The 25593-nt window shown below is 43.4% G+C and overlaps 1 protein-coding gene across 1 annotated transcript in view; it reads right to left on the bottom strand.

The window, feature by feature from the left end:
• CCDC150 (coiled-coil domain containing 150) overlaps positions 1-25593 on the bottom strand; it is a 257953-nt gene that overhangs the window by 230816 nt on the left and 1544 nt on the right. The window contains exons 2-5 of the mRNA XM_086944366.1: positions 13266-13435; positions 6023-6243; positions 3211-3389; positions 2338-2406 (exon numbers count right to left, since the gene is read on the bottom strand). Of these exons, the coding sequence (XP_086800492.1) occupies positions 2338-2406; positions 3211-3389; positions 6023-6243; positions 13266-13411 (615 nt within the window). The 5' untranslated portion in view covers positions 13412-13435. The remainder of the gene's footprint in view (positions 1-2337; positions 2407-3210; positions 3390-6022; positions 6244-13265; positions 13436-25593) is intronic.

Here is a 25593-nt window from a genome sequence, read left to right on the forward strand (position 1 = left end):
TTTCTGCCACTCCTGCCCTCAAACCCCTCCCCGGGCCCTTTGAATTGACAAGGACTCACCAGATATGTTTGGCTACTTTCCATCATCTTCTAGACGGCATGGTGCTTTGATCATCCGTGAAAGCCAGACCAGTCTATACATAGAGGGAGTTCTGCAGGCCACCAGTCACTTGGTTGCAGATGGAGTCAAAATACAGACTAAAGGTCTAATGGGCAGAGATGCTGCTGGTTTCCCAGCAAGGTCAGTCAACCAACCCTGGGTGACGTCAAAGCTTAGGAGAATAGTTACATTGGCACAGGAAGTGGCCTTTCAGTGAAACCCAGAAAGGGGTATTTCTGGTCAACCCTCTGAGCCAGCCTCTTACTAATGATATCACTGCAGAAAAGCAAACCAAAAGATACCTCCATGAACAAGCTAACCCACAGAAACTATAAAGAGCTCTGGAGGATCTCAGTTTCCCCCAACGTTTACATTTTTAGTAATAGGTGCAAATAACAAGTACAACAAACTATGTAAAACCATTTCTGAAATTGGCACTTACAAAGCTCACTTTATGTGGTATGGCCCATAATCTCTGCCACAGTTTTGGGCTGAATGGAGTCTCCATAGAAGATTTGGACCAGGGCTATTTTCCCACCTTAAAGGCATGTGCTTCTTTTGGCTAGAAATGTTGCAACCTTTTTGACATACATAAAGTATTCAACAGAACATAACATAATAACAAGCACAAATGGACATAACACAATTAAAACGTAATAGGGTACAACACACAAAATAAACAGAGCACCACACAACAACCATGCACAACACCCGCAGTACTGCTGTACAAATACCCACAGAACAGATCATCATCACAAAAAATGGCACACAAAAAATATCCACAAATATTCTTACAAACTCCCGAAACCGGATTTCATAATACAATAGTAAAAGTTTTTTGCACCAAGTACTGCCTTAACCTGCCAGCAGATAGATGAAATAGCTCCAGTCAAAACCATGCCTGATTACAAAGCATGTTTTGGTAGGGTAATGGCACAGTGCTTGGTGCATGCACCATTTACCATTATATCAGGATTGTGGATTTGGACGGTGTAATATATGTGACAGTATTTAAGCAGAAAGACTGTAGGGGGGTACAACAAGAACGCCACACAAGAGAAGAACAAATACCACTTTTCAACACACAACACAGCAATATAACTCTAATACACACAAAGGAATAACAAAATCAAAGTACTGCAAAATAGACAATCAAAACAGCAGAGTGGGAATACAAAAACACAAAGCAAACCCAAGGAGAGGATGGACAGTACGCTGAAGCTTTTCAGACACTCATCCCCAGTCACAGATCTGGGTTAAATCCATCATCATTCTTGAGCTCACTACACCACATCAGTTCAGACCCAGCTATATGCAAATCAGTCTTGACCCTGTGCCTCATGGGAACAGTCCAGCCCGAACTGCCAAGTCAGGTCTTCCCTGAACTGGAAACAAGCATCCTGGGACCGGTTTCTGGGTAACACCATTCATCAGCCAGGCTAGCTTGAATCCAGTGGCAAAGTGAGCAAGGGACATACGTCTGGGCATACCCTGCCAACTTAGGGTGAACAAAGCAAACACAAGGAGATGATGGATGGAGCGCTGAAACTTTTCAGACACTCACCCCCAGTCATAGATCTGGGTTGAATCCCGAAACTGGTCCTAGGATGCTTGTTTCCAGTCCATGGAGGACCTGGCCTTGCAGTTCGGGCTGGACTGTTCCCATTGGGCGCAGGGTCAAGATTGATTTGCATATGGCTGGGTCCTAACTGGAATGGCATGCTGAGCAAAAAACTATGGATTTAGGCCCAGATCTCTGTACTGGGATGAATGTATGACATTGTTCTGCATTCTGTCCATCAATTGTTGTTTTTGCAATACAAAAACACAACACATAATAAGAGTATAATATAACATACCGTAACAATACAAAAACAAAAATCACTATGCAAAAAACTTTAACAATGCAACTGTGTTAATTCATGCACCATCCTCAAGGGCACCAACATCACCTCCTGCTGCCAACTTGGCTAGCTGTCTGACAGGTGTCTTAAATGTTCCACTTTTATTCTCTAAATAAAACACTTCTTGATAAATAGCTCATTAAAGTAACACCCTGAAACGACCAATAGGATGCGTATGGCACTAAGTAAACCAGCCATGATACAATTTCCTGCATATCAAAGAAAATCAAATTCTCCTGTCAAATTTAGCATTACCCTGGTACAAGCTGTTCCTATCCTCACTTTGTGCAATATGTTTAAAAAGTAACATGGTTCCATCATTGGCTCTGCTTACCTCGTGGATTCTGCGGCCCATGCGGCTCTTTGTGGCTCTCAGTTCCTCAGCTGTGACTGCTGCGTCCAACTAAAGGGAGGAGACATTATACAGACCAGAATGACTTTGGACTATCAGAAAAGTAAAGTAACTTCCAGAGCATGCATTGCAGAGATTAAAAAAACTTCTTATTGTACAAGTAATGAATCCTTGTTCTGTTGTCAGAGTTGTCCAGGAAGAGACAGGGTAGCATTTCCTGCTTGGGTCTTTGGTTAATCAGAGCCATTGTGGGAGTGGGACACTTAGGTCTAAAGACTGAAGAAGAACTGCTGCCAGACCAGGAAAAACCAAATCTGGAATTAAGGGGGAAGAGTCGCTTGTGGTGGGCATGAAATGTCTAGAGACTGACTATCGACTACCACAGTGTAGTAAGTTGACCATAGTGCCTGAAGGAGAACGTTTATCGAGCTGTATACTTAAAGCCTGAGGAACTACCAGATTGGGGAAAAGTTGCAGGATCTGGGTTTCGAGTCTGGAATTGAGAGGATCATCTACTGGGTTAGGAAGATCAACTCTGGGGGTCTGTTGCCACAGTTGGGATTGCCAAGAATTCCATTGGGGAATAGCCTAGACTCTGGCATGCTCCCTCACAAAACTTTCAGATGTCACATTAGAAGTTGAATACCTTGAGTCAGGTGGATATATAAAGCAGCTAAAGGAGTCGCAACAAAGGAGCTTTTGGACGTGAAGGCAGATGCAGAAGGTGAATATTCAAAGCTTGAATTTGGAAGAAGCTCTGAAAAAGTTGGACAAACGTAGAGCCAGAGATCAAAAAGAGGTAGGCAGAGAGGTTCGACAAATGAATACTTCAGTTTTCATGTGCTTTCTACTTACTTTTGTTGCACTTGCAATTTCCAGGGCTTCGCTTAGTCTTTCATTTTCGTCCTGCACCATTGCCTTCTCCTCACACTCTTCACACAGCTTCTGACGAAGACGCATCACTTCTATCTGCGCCGCTTTCATCTCCCGCGTGTGTTCTTCCTGCATAGCAGCCAGCTGCGCCTGCAACTGGTCTGAGAGAAGATTATTGTGTACAGGGTGTATATCCACTGTATGCAATAAATGAAAAACAATCACAAAATCCTTTATTCCTAAACACGAGATTACATAAATGGTTTGACTGCTGTACACCCCGATAAAGTCAGTTACCCGGCACACCATTCACACAGGGCACACAACAATAGCCAGTCGAAGCATGCATGTCAGTAGTGTTGTTATACATAACCCAAAACTAATGGTCAGTAGTGAGATATAACACCAACAAGGGGGGTTATCACCAGCTTTGGCAGTCAGTACACACATCATACAAATATGATCATCAGGTAAATGGGGGCACCAAAACCTGGCAATCAGTACAAATACCAGCGTCAACACCAAAGGTTTGTAGAAGGAATGGGGGTCTTATCAAGAACGGGCAGCAAGAGTTGTGTGGAGGTGATGGTGGGGTCAAATATCAATGGCCAACACAAAGCATAGAACACCAACAAGAGCCGAGCAAAAATGTTTGGGCAGCATGAAAACCACAGGTTGGATGAGCAAGGCTCTAAGTGGTGTTTCTGGAGCAGGGGGAACCTGAAGGTTCTGTAGTTGAACAGCCAAAAATGTGAATGACCTTCCAAGATAACGCTCCGGCAAGAACAAGAGTTCGCCATTCTCTCAGATCTGGGATCCTTCTCAGGGCAAGTGGCCTTTCTGCCAACACTAATTGCCCTTTACATGAAAATTAACCGGCACATGGAAAATGGGGGGAAAATCCATCAGGTCCCTCCCTGGTGAATAAAAGGAAACCAGAAACCTATTAAAAGTCCTCATTGAGCTGCAATGGATGCAGGCTGGTATTACGAAGCAGCAAGCACAGCAGTACATACTAAGAGGGGAACCAGAAGGGAATGCAGTGGGAAAGGTTTTATCCAGTGCCAATGAGGTATTATCCTTCTCATCACCCATCATGTTTCGGGATCAGTTGCTACATGTGACAGGCTTCCAGGCCTTGCAAGGAGCAGGACAACCGGACACCTTACCTCGTTCCTCGATATGCAGGCCAAGGAAGGGAGTCCCAGGCGGTGAGGCTCTATACACCCTCCTCCTGAAGGGTCGTTGTCAGCAGTGATGGCTAGTCCTATCAAATGTCACCATTGTCCACCTCCAAGATCACCAGCCTCTGGTAGGAGCAATCTGGTTTGTTCTTGTAATATGAGGAGGCAGCAAAATCAGGAGGCACGGGGACCAACTTAAGAATATTTACTATTCGAGGAGGCGGTACAGGGGGAGTGGATGGACACCCCAACTGGGTCTGTACCAGATTAAGTGACTCCATGTTCGCGTCACCTTACCTTCTGTGTGAAATGTCTATATCAACGGGGCAGGCTACCCGGTTCTTTTGGGGCTTAGTGGCCTACTGACTTGTAGGGGAATGGACGCCTTAAGACATGGGTGAGGGGGAGGGTACGGATCGGGAGGGCTGCCTGTTTGGGGGAGGATGGTTTGGGATAATAAATGGTGTTTTTTATTGTATTGGGAGTGTTCCTCGGGGCTTGATTGACATGGGAAGGCTGTTCTGGGTGCTTATGGGGGGGGGTTTGCTTGATTGAATTTGTCTGTATTTGCCAATGAACTTCTGATGCCGACTGATGTGTGCTATTTTGGAGCCGAGTTTTACAATAAAAATGTATTTTTTTTAAAGAATATTTACTATTGAACCCTGTAAGTCTAAAAATGGAGACCCACTCAACCTTTTGGCTGGCCTGATACATATGTATGTACCTTGAATGGGTGTCCCTAGGGCACCCTTTTAATGTGTATATAAATGATAAAGACAGGAAGGGGCGGATGCTATAGTTATTAGTGTTCTTATTACTTGAAGCACTGCAGGAGCCTAGGATCAATTGGTTCAAAAGTAAGCTCGAGCAGTGGGATTGGTCAGTGGGGCAGTCCGTTTGAGTACGAAACACCATTATTCACATACATTGGGCTTCAGAGGTGGTAGCTTATTTGGGCTCCAAATCCATGTGATTCGGACCAAATATATTGCAGAAAAAGGACATGTAACAATCCCAGGTACAGTGACCATCTCACTCCGTGCCATAAGTGGCAAAGCTTCTAATCTTGGACTTCCAACCTACAAATGAATATCAGATGTTTTAGTCTAATAAATTCACCAGAAGCAAACCAAGTTTGCAATACCTAGAATGCAAAAGTTTCTGTCATGAAGGCACTGGACTGGTAGGAGTGCCTGTGATGACATGGAATAAGCTGATCACTCTTCCTTCAAGGTATTCACACTTTAGTGTCTACCAGCTTGCAAAGGAGGCGGTGGTAAGATCAGCTGCATTCCCTACAGCTACCACAGTACCCAATATTCACGTTTTGAGTCTGATCATGCTCACAGATCTGCTCATCACCAGTCCCCTCAGAAAGCTTCAGTCTGCCCATCGTCAGCCAATGCCACCTCCAAGTATCCTATCAATAGAACATACTATGCGCAGTCTACCCATCGCCAGACTTTACCATCCATAGCCATCGTATCCAGAGCCCATGCTTCACACAGACCTACCATCTCCAGGCTAGGCATAATTAGCCCCGCCGTGCCCTTAGCCCTAAAGGTTGCACCTCACAAGCCCGTCCCTCATAAAGCCGGCAAATTTACCAGAGTGCCTGGGGTTCAGCTCCTTCTCGGTGTGCAGTCTGAAGATATTGAGCTTCAGAGTCTGGATGATGCTCTCCATGTGGCACAAGCGGTTAACCAGAGATTCATCGTTCCTGAGCCCGGTGTCGCTGTGACCCGCAAAGGTCTCCACGGAATGGATCGCGGGGATAGCATCGTAGGATTCTGAAGGTGCTCCTGGCCTCGAAGAAAAGTGATGGAAGCTGCAAGAGCAAACTACTTCATTAGAAAATATTTCAAGGTGATAGTCACCTCTGTCAGGTCCTCCCTGATGCATACAGTGACCCGCGTTGGCAGTGCAAGGGGTGGCCCTCCCATTGGTTTGACTATTTCCTGTTCAGCCTCAGAGGGTCCTCAGCAATACTTGGGAAATAGAAGACCCTGAGCTTGCTTAAGCAAAGCATTGATAAGATAAAGACCCCTTAGGAGTAAGGCAAATCCTTGGGAAACTATACTGTCCTAAAATATGCAGAAATCACAGGTTTCTGCAGAATTAAAGTAAAGTCTTCAGGGAATGCAGGAAATATACAGAAGTGACATGGTAAATGTACATTAATGTTTCTCAGTGTAATGGCCAAAGAATAATGGAAAAAACGAAATGAAAATGCACTCCGTTTTTATTTTGCACTTTTGCGGACATAAAGTAATAGATGAACTATCAAGTGTTCCTTCACCTAATTTAATCTCTCCACACCCTCACTTAATTCCTTGGATGCCACTATGTCATACATATATATCATGAATGGATGTCCCCAGGGCCTGCTTCGTCGCCATTGTGTAGTTATAGTTAGGTTAGTGTTTCAATAGGGCAAGTGTTTCTCTTATTTTGATGTGCTCAGGTTGGTCTTGTAGGAGTAAAAAAAGTTAGGTATATCTGGACGTTTGGTCCTGCCCGAGTCCTGCAGTTCCTTAAAAGAATAAGGGTCTTCTGATTGGCCAAGGGAGCTTTTACTCCTGTTTACCCTTTCAGTACCATGGAAACAAACTATTTGTTTGACTGGCCGCGGCCCAGAAAAATGTATTGGGTAATCCCAGTGTCCTGAGCCCTTGTAAAAAAAAAAAAAAACACACACACACAAAGGGTATAGTATGGACACCCAGACCCCCTGATACTTGTGTGGGTGGGACCCAGGTGCCAAAATTAGCAAAATATGTAAAAACTTCAAAACATGTGTATAACAGTACTCTTGTGCGACCCAGAGCAGCCCTCTCAAGTAGTCCAATAGTATCGCAACAGGTACCACCATTCAAGCATCACCTCCATGATGCCACTTTAATGTGCAAGCTTCAACAGGGGAAGCTTGCACATTGCAACGAAACTAGACGAGAGACACTTGTATGGCAGGTACCGTGGGAATACTGTGGTGCAGGTATTTTTTTTTTTTTTTAAGTGCAAAAAATGCAATGTGGGTTTGGTGTCTGATAGGAGATGGCCGCAAACAGGGTTGTTGGTTTGGGCGCAGGGCCTGGGCTGGATCAGACCCAGAGTCAACCCATCACCGAGTAAGGCCTTTGGAAGTGTGCAGCAGGAGGTTGGCTGACTGTGATGGCATTGACTTAAGAGCCTATCCTGTGACCAACTGGTTGGGTGCTCATTGGTGGGTAACCGTAGGCCTTGCGGCCACTCTCAGAGCGAAGGCCCAGCGCTGCAGGGTAGATGGCTGAAAATGATGAACAAGATCTAGACATTCACTGAAGAAATACAAAGGTTAGAGTGACATTATAGTTAGGTATGGTAAAAAGATCTTAGTTTACAATTAAAATAACCTAGAATACACTGGTTAGAAAAAAGGTTAAAGTGAAGTTAAAGTTGGGTGATTTAATTTTAAAAAAACTTATGTTTAAAACCTCAAAAACACGAAGATTCAAAAGTTATAGTTTAGTGAGCAAACTATAACATGCATCCACCATGCACCGCTTAGGACCTCACACAATGCATCACTCAAGACATGTTGGAGGTGGATGTGAAGGGGGAACCACCACTCTGCTTCTGTGCAAGTCCCTAGACATCTTCAGGGAGTAGAAAAAGAGCATTGGGAGACAGAGGAAGGACCAGCCTGAGCTGATGCAGAACAGATGTGCAGATAGAGGAATCAGACACACAGACTGTCCAGATTGTGTGTTGCAGCAAACCCAAGGGACTGGAGCAGTAAATACTGGCCCAGCAGGCTGCATCAAATTGTTTAAAAGGTAAAAGAAAAGATTCTCCCTGTGGCTGTTTCCAACAATCACCTCGGTGGTGGTGGTGGATCGCCTGATATGCCACAGGCACATACATATGTCCTTATTTGCCAGCGGGTGCCAAGGAGTGAGTAGGGCATCGGCAAGGTGTTAGTATTGGTTTGGGTGGAACAAATGCAGTAGGGCCATGACCAAAAAACCATCCTGCAGGGAGAAGAAGCTCACCCAAAATAATTTAGGAGGAAGAGTGATGGGCCCAGGCAGTGCTTAGCTCATGTTCAAGCTACTCCTAGAGGTGACCTCTTGTGAATGCCCTGGATATAGGGCCTATTGAGAGATTTGAGTGGTTGCTATGCAACCTGAAGTAAAAATAAGAAATACTAGTTCTGGGACTTTGAGAAGCTGTGCCAAAGGAAATAGGTCAGGCTTATCAAGGGTGAATTGCAAATGTTGTTGCTGTTGGGTTACACCAAAGGATGTTGGTTTCAAATGAAGTAACCTGCATTACTAAAGGCTGCGGTTCAGAAATTGTGTTCCTAAAGAACCAGACAAAGCCAGAAGGCCTGACATTTTAAAAGTGTATTGCCTTGTCTGGTTTGCTATAGGCAGTAACAGAAGTTATGGTTTGCTGGTGCACGTTATTCAAGGTGCCTCAAACCTAGCGGGTCTAGTGTAGATTTAGGGGCTAAGGAATAGGACGCTGTAATATCTTACATGGAGTAAACCCACATTAAAACTACTTGGACCAGAACTGCATTTATTCACTACAACACGTTACAACACAAACACGCAGTATTCACATCACAACATCCATTACAATGCATGATTTTACAACGCATGAAATCACAACGCATTTTTAGAAACTACATTTACAACGCATTCCATTACAACGCATACCATTACAACGCATAATACTTTTAGGGCAACAGTAGAGTAAGTGTTGGATAGTGTAGGGGTAAAAATTACTATTCTCACTCCAGTAAGTGCAACAGTAGGGTAAGTGTTGGATAGTGTAGGGGTACAAATTACTATTCTCTCTCCAGTGAGTGCAACAGTAGGGAAAGTGTTGGATAGTGTAGGGGTACAAATTATTATTCTAACTCCAGTGAGTGCAACAGTAGGGTAAGTGTTGGATAGTGTAGGCGTAAAAAATACTATTCCCACTCCAGTGAGTGCAACAGTAGGGTAAGTGTTGGATAGTGTAGGGGTAAAAATTACTATTCCCATGTACCCCAAAACCCATACCCAACCTAAAACTTAAACAATCCCCAAAACTTACCTTATAATGCGTTGTAATGGCATGCGTTGTAGTGACATGCGTTGCAGTGACATGTGCTGTAATGCCTGCGTTGTAATAACATGCAATGTAAATGCAGTTACGTTGTAACACCCACGTTGTAAAGGTAGTGCATTGTAATGACTGCGTTGTAATGGTGTTTCCCTGGGCTTAGTTGTCCACTGTGACCCACTTTAGGGTACATGATATGAATGTACCAGTGCACAATAATTAAATAAGTGAGCCGAGGTCTGTCATTTTGTCTCTTTGCCGTCTTTATACAAAAGCACCTTAAAGGTCATGGCATGTGCAAAGGGATAAACACCCAGCACAATGATTTTTAGCCGTCTCAAATGCATTTGAGTGGAGACCTCTGCCTACCCTCTGTCCGATCCAGCCCTCCCAGCCTCGCTTCAACACTCTCTCAGTGCTGTCTCCATGCACACCAGGCCAAGGAGGTGCACCAATGTAGGCTGGGCGCCTGGTCTGCCAATCCTTTGCACACTCACCATGCACCGAAAGTCCCCCTGAGACTCTAGAGTTATCTCCACTCAGCAGCACAACCACCATGACGGGCTGGACAAAGAACGAATGGTCAAGTGCACCCACTGCAGCAACCCACTATGACATTCTATGCCCACCCATGCTGTGGTGAAACATCCTAATATGATCAAAGTGAAGATAAGAGTGAAAGGCATTGGTTGAAAAAGTGCAAAGGATTGATGGTGCTCTGTCCAAGTTTCTCAGCACCTAAGTAGTCTAATTTGCATTGAAAAGGTACAGAATGCCAATGAGCCATTCTGATGGCAAGCTGATGACAAAGAGCAAAGAAATGCTGAAACTGTCCTGTTGAATTCCTTTTTTATTATTTTAGTTACTTATTTTAAAGAAGACAAACTGTTCCAAGAAGCTACTTACAGAACTCTGCACTAAAACATTTGGGCTTGGCTATATATGATCTGATTACAGATAGACTTGTGTTTGCCTTAGAAATAGAAGTAAAGTTGTTATATGCTCAGCTTTCGCAAAAAAAAAAAAAAAAAAAAAATCACTTTTGAAAATGAAATATGGAAATATGTGTGATGAATTAAAAATAATTTTATTATGTTTTGAATTATCAGAAGGGTGGATTGATGGAGCAGATTTCATCTGCAGTCAGGCATTGTTTTATTTTTTGTGCTTCAGACAAACTGCATTTAAATTGCCACACACATTTTGGTGCAAGTTAAAAAACATAGCACATGTAAAACATGAAAGTGAGGCCTATTCAGTCTGAGTTGCTTTTGCTGAATTAACATGTGTTTTTGCAATGTAGAGAAAAGTGGCCTTTTTAGCTTTGAAGATTAATAGAATGTGTTTCTCTCTTCCCAGCTCATCCCTAAATCCACTATTTCTGTCGTAAAAGACTTTGACTTGTTGCATATTTTGATAAATATTTTCAGTTAATAACATCTCTTTTTCTTTGTTGCACATTGCCATGTTGTCATAAATAATAGAAAAGCTGCTTTACATTAGTAGCTTGGCTAGGTAAACATTTATACATGACATTAATATTATCAGTTTGTTTGTTTTATTTTGGGGCCTACCATTAAATGGCTGCCTGTGAAACCAGGCTATGGCTTGCTTTGAAAGAGAAGAGAGCATGCGCAGACTGTACCAGCCTTCCTAAAGGAGTCAAGGACAGCTTGAACTGTACATTCTTGTGATTGTGCCAATGTACCAGCTAACTAAAGTATCCGTCCTACTGCACTGAGAAAAGGAAGGAAGAATTAAAATGAAACATTTTCCCTAGTAAATGTTGCAAATGTTTATAAATGTATTATTCATGTATACTTCTTTTGTTAAAACTGTTTTTTTAATGTGTCAGGAAAGTGCAAACTCATGCCCTCATGACCAACCAATCAACGTACAGGTTTTCCTGAAAGATGTTACATCTTTGTGTAGTCTGCCAAAATGTTGTGTATAAAACTGACCTCTCCGGAGGAGGGGCTGGCTTTTCTCAGCTCAGCTGGCTTCTTGCTCATTTTGGCTTAGGCTTCTATGGGTTAGGTACGAGAAACGTCCCGGGAGATTGCTGAAGGGAGGGTTTGCGTCCGAGGACTGTCAGGGGGAGGTTTCTTGCTTCCACGTCATATCTTGGCCGCATTCCTTTGAGGTCTGGTGAAGGAGGGGCTATCTCACTCCCTGCTTGCTTTTTAGACACAGACAGACAGAGAGTGCAGCTGATTAAATAGAAATAGATGCTAAACTTCAAGTTATGCTTTGACTAATTAATTAGGTCTGAAAAGATTTATTTGAGTTATGCATTTATTTCTCTTAATGGGAGATTTTTGCAAACTATTTGATTTTTGAATAGCCTTGCAAGACTATATTTTTCTTAGAAACTCTTTGAGTCTTGAATGACATTTTGTGCCACATTCCTACATGTTATGCTTATATGCAGACTGTAATATGTTCTGTATTAATGTTATTTTTTCTGTTTTCCAAATTCTGTAACCTGATTGATATTTCACTAATGAATAAAGGGTCAGAGAAAACTTAACTTTTGACTTGAAAATAAAACCCTTTAAATACTCAACAACTCTCTTTATTGGCTTAAATTAATAATTGCATTTTTGACTGTTCATGATTATTAAAGCCTCCTGAAGGTAATACATGGTGTGAAGGGCCCAACACCTTTTCAGCGGTAAATTAGAGGTAGCATGAGGGTTTTGTATTGAGAAATTACCAGAAGAAGTTACCGCTCCATCAGTTGCATGCCAATCAGATGCTGGCAGTGCAACACCCTTCATGTATGTGTATTGGAAAATAAATGAGCAAGGGAGCCGAGACAGACATGCTGGATAGTGAACCCCCACCCCCTATTTGGGCGGTTGGGGCAGAAAGGCCTACATACAATCATGGCAACATTTGGGAGAGGCCAAGCAGGTCTTCACTTCAACTCTTAAGCAAGACATTCTCCATAAACCCTTATAAAACACGTTAAAAAGCAATCACAAATAAGTAATTGCTTTGGGGCACTTTCCCTCCCCACAGAGAATTACGTTTTATAAAGAGAAAATGTTTTCTTTTTGTTCAACTTTGAACGATGTTCACGAAGGCCGGAAGAAATAAAAATAAACACAACACGGGTACAAGTAGCAAAGTATGCTACAAAATGGCAAAGTTCCCTATAGTTTTAACAGCGTAAGATTTTTTTTCAGTCTCTCCAGGTGTTTATGAATACCAACAGAGAATATATATCTTTTTAACAACAGTTTTATTTCTTATTTAATACTTAATGTGTTGCTTTTCAGCTACAGAGGATGTCATGCCAACGTGTATAAACATTGATCTATCCTTATGCCCAGAAGGGCTCATCAAAATGACGGCCCTTGATGTCGATTACTCACTGAGGGCAGGGGTACTCATTACTCAGTCATTATTGTGAGGGTCCCTAGTGCCTGGCATCACTAAGTTTCATTACCGCCTGGGGGCACTGACCTTTATTACCACCTTGGACTATCAAGGGTCATTTTGGCCTAGGACAACTAATACTCATCCCTACCCAGGGCCACCAATCTTCATTGAAAATTAAAGCTAGGACATCAATATTTTTAGTTAAGATTGACAGCGGTCGATCGCGTCTACTACTACTCAAAATTTTTAAAGATGGGAGTAATAATTTATCCTTAATTCATTCCATTCACGTTTTCTAGCATCATTCATTACTCCCTATGGCAAATCCATCAAATTAATAGATTATCGCGAAAACGAATGCATGCTTACTTCTGGGTGTTGACACCTAATTTGGCCAGGTCTTTGAGGAGCGACTTTGTCTGCTCTTCCGCTGCATTCATCCTTTTATGGAGCATTGTGAAGGGTTCAGGTGCCATCGTCTGAGCTGTCCCAGGGGTAATCCCCACCTTCGCCATATCTAAATGTCTTCCTCCCAGTACCTGTAAGAAAACATTGAATGATCTGCTGGTTGTGGAAAGATCAGGTCCCGAATCTCATATCCGAAATACTTCAATCATCAACAGAATTGATCCATAAGGGTCACAGTAGTGGCGGAAAATAAATCTTATTTAAATTAATTGTACGTAAATGTATCTTCCATGGATATCTTTATGATCCAGCTCAGCTCAATCATTTATGAACCAATGAGGACACCCCAACAGAAACTATACATTTTCTCTTGATGTTCCAACCTGATCTGCCCTACTCTCTTGCATCACGGTCTTAAAAATTTACCACTTGACTCTATTTCCACGACTGCCTCAATGGCATCAATCTGGCATCATATCCAGTCCTTCATATATGAAACCATAATTCCCTAACTTACTTTTTAACGGCAGATGGATTGAAGGTCAGATCAGACATTACTTGACTTGGTTTTGCATTGAACATGCAGATGAAACATCCGCATGTTGATTCAGCGTTTAGCTCGGCCCTTTAGGAGACTTACCTTAATGAGCCTAAAAGCCCCAAAAAACACCAAATCCATCATCTGGGGCTATATGTATCATTCCAAATAGCGATTGCAAACGCCGAAATTCGCAGAATTTCGTCGTTTGCAATCGCAGTTTGGCTCAGGGGTATGTATTAAAGAAAAACTTCCTTGCAAAATAAGGAATCGCAAAATTTGTGATTCCTTATTTTGCGATTGCATTTAAGGAATCGCAAATTGCTATTCCTTAAATGCAATGCAAGACGCATAGAAAAAGTGTAATTTGGCCTTGAGGAATCGCAAATTACCACCAACTTCAAGTTGGTGGTGATTTGCGATTATTCTGAAAAATTCACTTTTTTGCATTTTTCAAAGTGCCATGTGGCACACATACATGCCATTAGGGCATGTATGTGTGCCACATGTGCACACATGCATATTGTAACATGCAACAGGGTGTCCTTTTGACACCCTGGCATTCTTAAAATTGCATTCTCAATTTGCGATTCTCTAATTGAGAATCGCAAATTGAGAATGTCTTCCTATTCATTCCTATGGGCCTCTAGGCACATAGAAATGAATGGGGAGGTATTCCTTAATTGCGAATCGCAATTTGCAATTCAGGAATATGTAGGATTCGCAAAATTATTTGCGAATCCTACATACAGCTCGTTTTGGGATTCTCAAATAGCAATTCGCAAAAAATCGCTATATGAGAATCGCAAAACCAAAGTTTCATACATATGGCCCCTGGTCCCTTATGGGATTTGCAACCTACGGTCCACCTAGCATCAGAAGGCCTTTCAAACTCCACTGGTATTAGATTATCAATAGGCTTCTTAAACTTCTGAGCCACCAGCACCCTCTCGTCACAGTGCTCGGCCAAACATGCATGTGATCAATCTAGCCTGGCAATGAGACTTTCAGTTTCCCTACTTCACCAACAGACCTGCAGACATACTCCTATTAGAAAGCTGTTGCTTATCCACCCTTGCATTCCATCAAGAAATATCAGATCTAATTCAGCCAGTAAAGAACTTGACAGACCGAGATATGTACTAATAGGTCATACTCCAATCCACCTCACAAAGATTAATGAGGTACGTCGCAAATTGTGACTCACTCAGACAGGATGCTATCACAGAGATAGAAGCCTGCTGGGTCAGCAGACCATTTTTGTGATTGCCTTTCAATAAAGTACATTATTATTATTTATTTTTAAATGCAGCCGTTTTTCATAAAGGAGACGGACCTGCGCTTAACCCCTTCGATGCTGATGACGAGCTCAGCTAGTCATCAGCCACAGTGGTCGTGTGCGGATGACGAGCTGAGCTCGTCATCTAACGCGGCTTTTAGAAAAAAGCTGCGTACCGGAAAAATAACGGCCGCAGCGATGCGGTTAAAAAAATACGTTTCTTTTTTTCAGACTTGTTTCAGACTTGGCAGTGGTCCTTTTCATCACTGCCTTCTCCCCAATTAACTTTTTTTGGACATACACAAAGTGAAAGGGGTCAGAAGGGGATAATTTCTCTTTTGCAAATGGATTACCACTTCAATTCAGGAGTAACTTTTCAATGTAAAGATACATCACATGCAGAATCGGTATTTGGAAGGGACGCCTACAACTTGCCAATTCCAAATATCGAATCAGTATGGAGTCGGAATTCCATTTTAGGAGTCGGCAAAAGTTTAAGGCCCATATGCATGAACATATTTTCCCATAGACACAGAATGGGTAATGGGTAAAACCCTTTGATACATCTGGCCCCATAAGTCCTAAAATTGGATTTGTAAGCTAGAGAAAGCATTTTTGTGGCTGCAAACGCTGAATGGGTGTGTGTGATTGTAGAAATGCTTTGCAAATCTGCCCCAATTCTTTCAACTAGCCCCATAACCAAAAGATTTGGAAGACTTCAGCAAAATTGAAGTTTGTTTCAGTAAGGAGCAAATTTGGAAGGCAAAACAATGCAAAGCACCTCGCACAGAATCACTCATGTGATATAGGGTGTGCCTAACACCTTAGATGCGGCGCAAATATCCCTCCCCAGTGCTGCGCTGTCCATTGGAACTAGTGCTGAATGGACGTCCAATGGTCGTGCGCAGCACTGGGGAGGTAGTGCTGCCGTCGGCCAACACCCCGACGCAGCACTTAAGAGGCTAATTGTGCCTCAGTGCTGCTGCAACCCCTTATATTTCTCATATCCACCTGCAGCCTGTGCCAAGATACTGTCATCACTATGTTTTAGCAGTGCATTCGCTCCCCCAACTATCCTCCTTGGTGTGCCCCACACTATGCCCCGGTGCACCTCCATCAGTGGCAGCTCCTCCGCTAAGGCGGAAGAGTGTCGCCCCACCGCTATTTAAGCAGAGTGCAAAAGAAAAAGAAAATGATAATAGCAGGACGTTATCATTTTAGTTCTCTCTCTGGCACTCGAAGTCAAGTGGGGGCGGGGCTGAACTCCATAACGCCAAGCAGAGTGAGGCGTGGTTTGCACTCCTCTAAGTGCACATGACAGTTTTTATTGGCATGTTCTCCATTGAGCTGTGTTGCACTGCCCCATGGAGGACATGCCCAGCCTCCACAGGCACTGCCTGAGCATCCAAATAGGAAGCACAAACCAATCAGCGCGCGGCTTCTGCAGTGTCCCGATTAGTTGGGAGAGCCCGGAAGCCTGAGTGCTTCCTGTGCTATAGCAGACCTGAAGAAGACGGAGGAGAGGCAGCGGAGAATTAAAAGGTACGTTTATTTCTTGTTATTTTTTTCATTTATTTCCACCCCTCTTGCCTCACTACCCCCGTTCCGAAGCAGCCGCCACTGCCCTCCACTTTGTCCTAGTAGCAACTTATGGTGCTTCAGTGAGTGCCTCCTCAAGCTGCTTAGTGCCCTCTTACTGTGCCATATTGCTTCCAAGAAGCAGACACACTGTGTTTAGGTGCCAGTCCCAGTTTCCTTGTGCCCTCTGAAAACTCATGCTGTATTTAGTTAGCTGTTATAGCAAACAACATCGTCTTAATAGGTACTATTCAAAGGCAATCATGTAAAACGTGCACAGTAATTGCAGAAAGAAAGAAACAAGGAGACATAAATGATTTTAAGAAAAATGTATAGAGCGGCCTCTATTTTGAAAGAATGAATACAAATAAAGTATCAGCACTATTTACATAATATGTGGGTATAACCATAACCCATACAATCTTGCGCACTACTGTGCTTGTGCATAAAAGTGAATGGTGCAAATGACAAGTGAGACAAGGGAAACATCGAAGAAACTTTTTTAAAAAGCGGCACAAAAAGAATTGTACAATTACTCCAATGGTTGCTAAACTTCAAAAATTATTATGAAAACACAGAATCATCAACAAGTTAAAGAACCAAGAATGCCAATGTTTGTGCTGAGTGGTCGACGGCGTTTCGACCTTTGGTTAGTTCAGGTCATCTTCAGGAACTGGTGCAACAGAATTTGTCAAGGCTGTTAAGGAACAAGGCATTCCAAGAGATGGTACTTCAATATATGCACCCAAGGTCTGGTGGGCAGAAGGATCCAGGTGGATGGACGGAGGTGATGCCCTACCAGTCTGGTGTGCAAGGGGAATTTTGTGCACAGTAGCTAGCGTGCAGATTCAGGTGCCCAGATCGCTTATGGCACTGTCGTTGCGGGAGAGGGGCGTAGTCAAACAAGGCCAGCATCACAGTGAAGATGTCCAGACTAGGTCTGTGTTACTCCGGGTTGACCCAACGTCACGTTCCAGAGGTCTCTCTCATTCAGTGGGAATACTCGCAATCCTCTCGGGTTGCTACTTGTATCCATTACTGAGTCATCAACCCAGCCTGACCGTCCTCAACGTGACGCCGGCCTTGTTTGACTACTACACTATGCCCACCCCCCCCCCCCCCCACCCCAACAACTGTTCCATATGCGATCCGGAAACCCGGACCTACACACCAGCTTCTGTATACGAAATTCCCCTTGCACCACAGACCGGTAGTGCATCACCTCGTTCATCCGCTTGGATCCTCCTGCACACCAGACCTTGGGTGCATATATTGAAGTACTATCCCTTGGAATTGCTTTTTTTTGTAACCCGGTCCTGAAGATGACCCGAACCAACCACAGGTCGAAACGGCGTAGACCACTCAGCGCATCTATTGCAGTTCTTAGTTCTTTAACTTGTTGATGATTCGCTTTTTTCATAATAATTTTAGACGTTTAGCAACCATTTAAGTAATTGTACAATCCTTTTTGCACCGCTTTTTTTGTTTTTTCGCTGTTTCCCTTGTCACTTGCGCCATTAACTTTTATGCACAAGCACTGTAGTGCACAAGATTGCATGGGTTACACCCACATATAATGTAAATAGTGCTGATACTTTATTCGTATTCATTCTTTCAAAATAGAGACCGCTCTACACATTTTTCTTAAAATCATTTATGACTCCTTGTTTCTTTCTTTAATACCTGTGTAGCACGTTTTACATAATTGCCTTTGAATATTACACACTGAGACGTTGTTGTTTGCTATAACACTATTTACCCAGGTCTCAACTTGGTTTACGGGTAACCTCCTGTGGCTTTTTAATTCTGTATTTAATTAGCGAGCACCCCTTCTAATGCCCAAGGCCACCCTGCCATTTCCTGTGACCCTGATCAGTGTCCCACTGCTGCCCTTACTATGTTGCATCAAGTAATAATGACTCGGTCTCGGTTTTGTTTTGGGCTACTCTATTTATTTTTGAGAGCCCTGAGCATCTAGGTAAACTTATTCGTAGATGCCTGCATTTATCATCAATTATTTCATCATTTGACTTAGATACATTTATACAATTTCAAATGTCCAAGTTTTGACACACTACAATACATACAACAATCATGGATAACTGGAAAGAATCGAATCTAACCAATAAGGCATAAACAAATCAATGTTGACATATACATACTTCATACGATTCAAAATTCACATTACAACAGTACACCAGTTCTTTTTTTAAAAACATATCAGTCCTATGTATTCAGTCTTTCTGGTGTAGGACTAATGTCGCAGGGGAAACATTTCACATAATACAATTTCCTTATGGACCCCTCTGCGAACAATAATGAACTCTATAAGAAACAGCCGACGCGTTTCCAAACCCGATGATAGTTTGTTGGGTTTTTCATCAGGGCTTGACTGGGTACCTCTGATTTTAAAGGTTACTGTGTTTCTTGTATCTGTAAACTTGTGGCGTTTTTGTGATACACCTTTCGGTTTGTTTATGTCGCAGTCTCTGTGAGTGTGTTGTTCATCTCGTTTTTGTTCAATTATATCTGCTTCCGATTTCTTGAAGCCGTTTGGGGCTGGGGTGACGTTATTTCAATGGTAAACTCAGTGTCGTGTTTGTTTTGAGCGTGCTGACACTCTTTTTGATTGCGGCAGCCGCAGTGAATGCAACCCTTCGTTCATCCAGATTTCTTTCGGTTAGCTTTTAGCAGTGACACTCAGGCGTCTGTCCTCGCGCTGCCCTTTCTATGTTTCAGCATGTCCTAAGTGCCCCTACCCTGTCCTACTTCACTGTCCCTCTATGCCTTTCTCAATATCCCCATCAGTGATCATATGCTGATGATTTCCAACGTATTTATCCCATAAGCAACTCCTCGGAGTTGGTTCATGCCTTTCAATCTACCATGCTGTTCATTAGTCAGTGGATGAACAGTAACAATCTAAAACTTAATCCGGATAAGACTGAGTTTGTTTTAACAGGTGGCATCTCTAAAAATCCATGGGGCCCTTATTTCTGGCCTAGGGAGCTGGGTCAGTCCCCTCCCCACCTAGCTCGGCCAAGAGTCTCGGGGTAATAATCAGTCAGGATCTCACTCTGAAGCCTCAGATTGGGTAGGTGATCTCCACCTGCTTCTTCCAACTCAGGAAAATAAAAAAAGATCTGCAGACTTCTTACCCATGAAGCTCAGATTCAGGTGATCATCGCCATGGTCATGTCCCATGTCGACTATGCCATTTCGTTATACTTTGGCATCCCCCTTATCTATCCAAACGTTTACAGATGGTACAAAATCAGGCCGCAAGTCTGATTGTTCATCAACCTAGGCACCATCATGTCACTCCTCTTTTAAAGCAACTACATTGAAAATAATAAATAATAATAAAGAGCTTATAAAGCGCACAGTAATGCCATCACGGCATGTCCCCGCGCTAAGCTAGCAGAGAAACCAGCAAGAGAGAGAAACCAGAGGTCTATGCTGTGTATAAGTGAGTTTTCAGCAAGGCCCTAAACCGCGCTTCACTACTCTCGAGTCTCAAGGCCATGGGAAGTTTGTTCCATTGTTGAGCTGCATGGAGCGCAAAAGAGCGACCACCTATTCTGGCCTTCCTCATCCTGGGGACTGTCAGCAGACCGGTCCCCTCCGAACGAAGGGTCCTGGAGGGTTCATACCGGCTAACTAGATCCTTTAAATACGCGGGCGACCTATCCCAGACAATCCGATGACAGAAGAGTAGGCACTTAAAACGTACCCGTTTCTTCACAGGCAACCAATGAAGCGCATCTAGCGCCTTCTGAGAATTGGCCCTCCTAGGTCTTCTCAGCACCAACCTGGCGGCGGAGTTCTGGATGACTTGGAGGCGGCCCAGGCTACCCTCGGTTGCCCCCAGGAACAGTACATTTCCATAGTCCAACCGCGAGGTCACCAGTGCCTGTGTTAAAGTCCTTCTGGCCGCAAGGGGCAATAGGTCTAAAGTTTTATTTAGGGTCTTTAGAACTCCAAAACATTTGCCCACAAGACGCCTAATGTGGCCATCATACGAGAGGGAGGGATTCATCCAGATTCCCAAGTTCTTTACTTCCTCACAGGGGGTAGGAGTAGGACCCAAGCAAGAAGGCCACCACTCAGCTGACCAGTTATCGCTTTTTCCCCCCACCACCAGCACCTCTGTTTTAGAACCATTGAGTTTTAAACAGTGGGAGTCCATCCATTCTCCCAGTGCCTGCATGCAGGATTTAAAGTTGGTAGGAGTGTTGGAGGAGTTCTGCGATAAAGAGATCAGCAGCTGGGTGTCGTCGGCGTACGACACCAATTCCACCCCAAATGATTGTACCACTTCTGCCAGAGAGGCCATATAAAGATTAAAAAGAGTGGGGCTAAGAGCCGAGCCCTGAGGCACTCCCTGATCTAATGGCATCTTTGCTGAGCGACAAGTCCCTTGCTGAACCTGAAAGCATCTCTCTGAGAGGAATGACTGTAGCCAGCAAAGCGCATGACCAGCCACCCCAGCTTCCTTCAGGCACCGCAGCAAGATGGAATGTGCTACGGTGTCGAAAGCTGCACTCAGGTCGAGCATAATTAGGGCCATTGTGTGACCTGCATCAGCCCCTGCTCTTAAAGTCTCGGTGGCTCGGAGGAGAGCTGTCTCCGTGGAGTAGCCCACATTGGCTTTCGATTGTTCATTGGTGTGCCTTCAAGGTTGGGTGTCTTATTTTTAAGTCACTCAATGGAAGAAGCCCAAAAGTTGTGAATAACTTGACTAACAAATTTGTCCCCACACGCAATCTCCGTGCAGCCCACAAGCAACTTTTGCCTATCCCTATTTTAAATTAAAGCGCACTGGTTGTGCCAGGTTTGCTACTTTGGCCCCTATGTTCTGGAACTCCCTCCCCTCTGAAATTCACTTTTGCACCAAACTCCTTGGCTTCGGAAGCATCCTAAAAACGTGGTTATTACGACAGGCTTTCTGAATAAATCTCCAGGACCTGGGTTTCAATCAAAATAGCGCCATGAAGCCTCCCTGGTGTACGTGCACTTTACAAATTTATTTTAACATAACATAACATCCACCTTGTCCTATGACCCTTGTTCCTTCCACCTCATTTTGCCCCGGTGCTTTTTATTCCCTCTGCGACATGCTGCGTAGGGAACAGAAATACAGGTCCAAAGGTTAGTATGAAGGCTTGAGTACAGGTGCGACAATGAATCAGCACTATGGGATGCCTCTGTAAGCCATTGGAGTCTGTGATGTTGGTCTGCACCACAACAACAAAGCATGCAGAGGTAGCTGGTCTGCCCTCATGCATGCCGAACCAGACTGAAGACCTAGATCAGCGAGGCAAGGGCAGCCTGATAACACTTCACTTTGTACCCGAGCACCTCCACCCAGCCAGAGCCGAGGGGGAAACGAAGTGACAGGGGATATCCTGGGAGAAGAGCACAGAAAAGGACAGCTCTAGATTACTGCAGTGCGGATCGGGGTCAAGCCCTAGTGTGGAGTGCAGTTATCAACCCCATATGCCAGAGAGGGCTGCCTTTAAGAGGAAATTAGTGCTGTGACAATCAGGCTGTCGCCTCTTTGCGGAGAGAGAGGGGACCTCTGAAAAGTACAAGGAATACTGCTTGGTTCAAGCCATCATTGAATGGAGGGGCCGGCGTGATGACTCATGGGGGCCTGACCCCACAAATGGCGATCAGAACCAGAGCAATCAACCCCCACCTCTGGGTACTTGGCCCAGTTGCTCAGGATCCATAGTAAGCCAGTTCATCAGGAGTAAAAGGCGTCAACCCGGACGGTTGGGCCAAGTAGCACCTGCTTGCCCTGTGGCCCTCTAAAAAGAGTTCTGACAACTGACGTCAAGGGGTGGGGCACCTAGCTGTTGGGAGCCTTGGATGCAGATATGGCATTACCCATTTCTAATTTACAACATTAGTACAATAAGTCCAGTTTTTATGCACCAAATCAGAACACATATACAATGGCTAACACAGGGTTGGGAATTGACCACAGCACCATGTCCATAGATAAGATTAGTTATTTATTTAGAGGCAGTGGGTGGAGAGTTAATTGGGTAGGGGCAGAGAGGTCCTTGCTAACTTCATTTGGGGCCAGTTTGAGACACTGGTTGAAAGGGGAAGAAGCTGCAGTTGACTCTGGGAATGGAACCATGTTAGAAACACAGGAAGAGTTTGCTGTGGATTCAGGATCTGGGACACGCTTTACAATCTCAAGCTAATACAAAATAGGATCAGGAGCTGCCCTGAACAGTAACTCACCCTTCTCGTACTGGAGAAGAAAATAACAGGTTCCCTGGATTCTAGGCAACACTTTTTTTATTTAGTGAACAGAAATGTAGATTGTGACCTAGGCAAGTGTGCATTTAATAGAAGACTAGGTAGATCTGTTGACTTTAATACTGGGGTGCCAGGTTTAACTCCTGGCATTGGTTCAACATCCTTTGATTCTGAGCAAATCACTTCATCTCCCACTGCCCCAAAAAAATTGAACCTACAGTAATGTAACCTGATGCTCATGTAAAGCACTCTAATGCATTTGGGCTAAGTTTATGCTATATAAAGACTGCCAAAAAATATAATGAGGCTTATACATGGAGCTTGCGAGTATGTACAGCGAAAACAAACAGATATAGAAGGGCCAAGGCAGTCATAATATAAAACAAATAATAAAAAGAAAGCATACGTTTTGCAAATCACTCACTACAATGGAGTATAGATTGTATACCACTCTGCAATCGACATGAGTATATACACAGTTTGTCCTGAAAATGATCAATTCGTACAGAATGTGCAGCCCTGCCTAATTGGCTGGAATTTAGGTACATTTTGTGTGTTCTGCATGTAGAAAAGTCTAACAAAAAATGGAATTTGGCTAGAGAAGTGATTCAAATATTTATTATTTTATTTGGGGATGGGTTAGGTGAGGGCCAGCAAAACACTGCCGAAGCAGAGGGATTCAACTCTTGCTTGAAATTCCTGCATTACGTTTGCATTGCTGTTGTAAGGGCGCCGGCTGGTGTGATCTTCAAAGACGGGAAGCAGTTGCTTAGATGGCTTGGCTGTGTTGAAGATCTTGCTCTGCAAAAATGCTGATTGACACTACATAATTTCAAATTGTAACCATGATGCTGAATGTGGTAGGTTGTGCAGTCAGAGGTCATTAAAGCACTTTATGGACCCTTACTTGCTGCACTTAGGCATGCAATCGCAATACGAGTCACTGGTACAAATTGTCGTGCTAAACTCACCCATGCGATAGTTACACTATATGCATCCTTTCTTTATACACCATAAACCCCTGTGTGCAAGCTTCCTTCTATTAGTCATAAAGTTTTGTATAGCTTGTATCAAGTATAATCGACGGTTACCATCTAAACATTGCTACAATTACATTGTAAGCCTTGATAAAGTCCCAAGGACGAAACACGTGCTGCCTATTAACCTGTTTCTGGATCAATTAAATCAGAGAGAATTTCCAACCACTAGAGAAACTTGTCTTAATTGCAACTTATTTGACTGGTTGCTAGTGTGCTCTGATATTTTTTCTCGTGTCTGTTAGCAGTTAGCCTTTTGGGTTAATGCTGCAATATACACCACTTTGTAACAAGGAGTTAAATTGTTGTTCTGAGCACCAAATGTTACTTGTTCTTTTCTCTTGCCTATTATATACTGTGTAATATATTTACATTGCCCAATTGTGCATTGGATGTGCAGCAAATATGTCCACTGCCACTAAAGTAATAATTAAAAGGGTCCAGGGCACCAGATAATTAACTTTCTTGTGGGATCGTAGCGATAGATTAAACCCAGATCTGTGACTGGGGGTGAATGTTTTGCCATTGTGCAACATTCCGTCCATCATCTTGTGTGTTTTGCTGATCGGGACATGGCACATTGTTGAACAGCTAGCAAGTAATTTTCAAAGGTCCAATGATGGAAAACATCCATCACATCAAACAGAATGGGACAACCATGGGAGCAGCAGATGGTCCAGTGTTTTTATATTTACGTTAAGCAGGAATAATACATCAAAAGTTTTGCCTGCCTCAAATGTTGGTTGCTCTACAGCCTGTGTGAAGCCAAGGATGTCCAAATTCGTACTCCCCCAATGAGCATTTGAGGAGGAGGATCCATCTATCAATAAACACACATATATAGATAGATAGATAGATAGATAGATAGATAGATAGATAGATAGATAGATGATATATATACATACATACAGAGGTCCCTAAGGAGCTATGATAAGCTAGATATTCATAGTAAGGATTGAGTTATGTCATTGAGTTCTGTTAGGAGAGCTTATAATACAAAGATCTTCTACAGAAGTCCACAAATGCCGGATCCATGGCAGATTTAGCTTAACCTCATAAGATGATCTTACATACAAAGTAATTTGAATACGGTGTTTTTATGCCAACATCTGGCAAAGATCCAGCCCCAACGGGCCTTTGTTAGACACTTCTGCTGCTAGAAGTTTGTGTGGGATATAGTAAACTATGATAAAGGTAGTTACGCTGGCAGAGCACTTGAACATATTGTGCTCAAATGAGCCATGGCCAGGTGTCTAGGGCCGCCTGCCAGGGTGGTAACACAAATGATTGCATTTCAACTGTAAGTCAGAAAAGGTGGCAACTGGTGCGTCAACGAGCCGGGTCTCCTTATTAGCTAGGAGGAGGAGATTATAAACTAGAATGATGGCGTGGATGCTGTAGAATGTTTTTCTTCTGACTAAGGGTGACAAAGAGTTAAGCAAATTACCTGCAAAGGCTGCAATAGCAGGTTTAACAATAATAGAGTCTCCTCTGAGTCTACCACTCTGATATTCATTGAGAGCGCCCTGAGACTACCGCTCTCCTGTGCATACAATTCCTGAAATCGCTGAGTGGTAGACC

Source organism: Lissotriton vulgaris, chromosome 11 (genome assembly GCF_964263255.1).
Source record: "Lissotriton vulgaris chromosome 11, aLisVul1.2, whole genome shotgun sequence".
Classification (NCBI taxonomy): Eukaryota; Metazoa; Chordata; class Amphibia; order Caudata; family Salamandridae; genus Lissotriton; species Lissotriton vulgaris.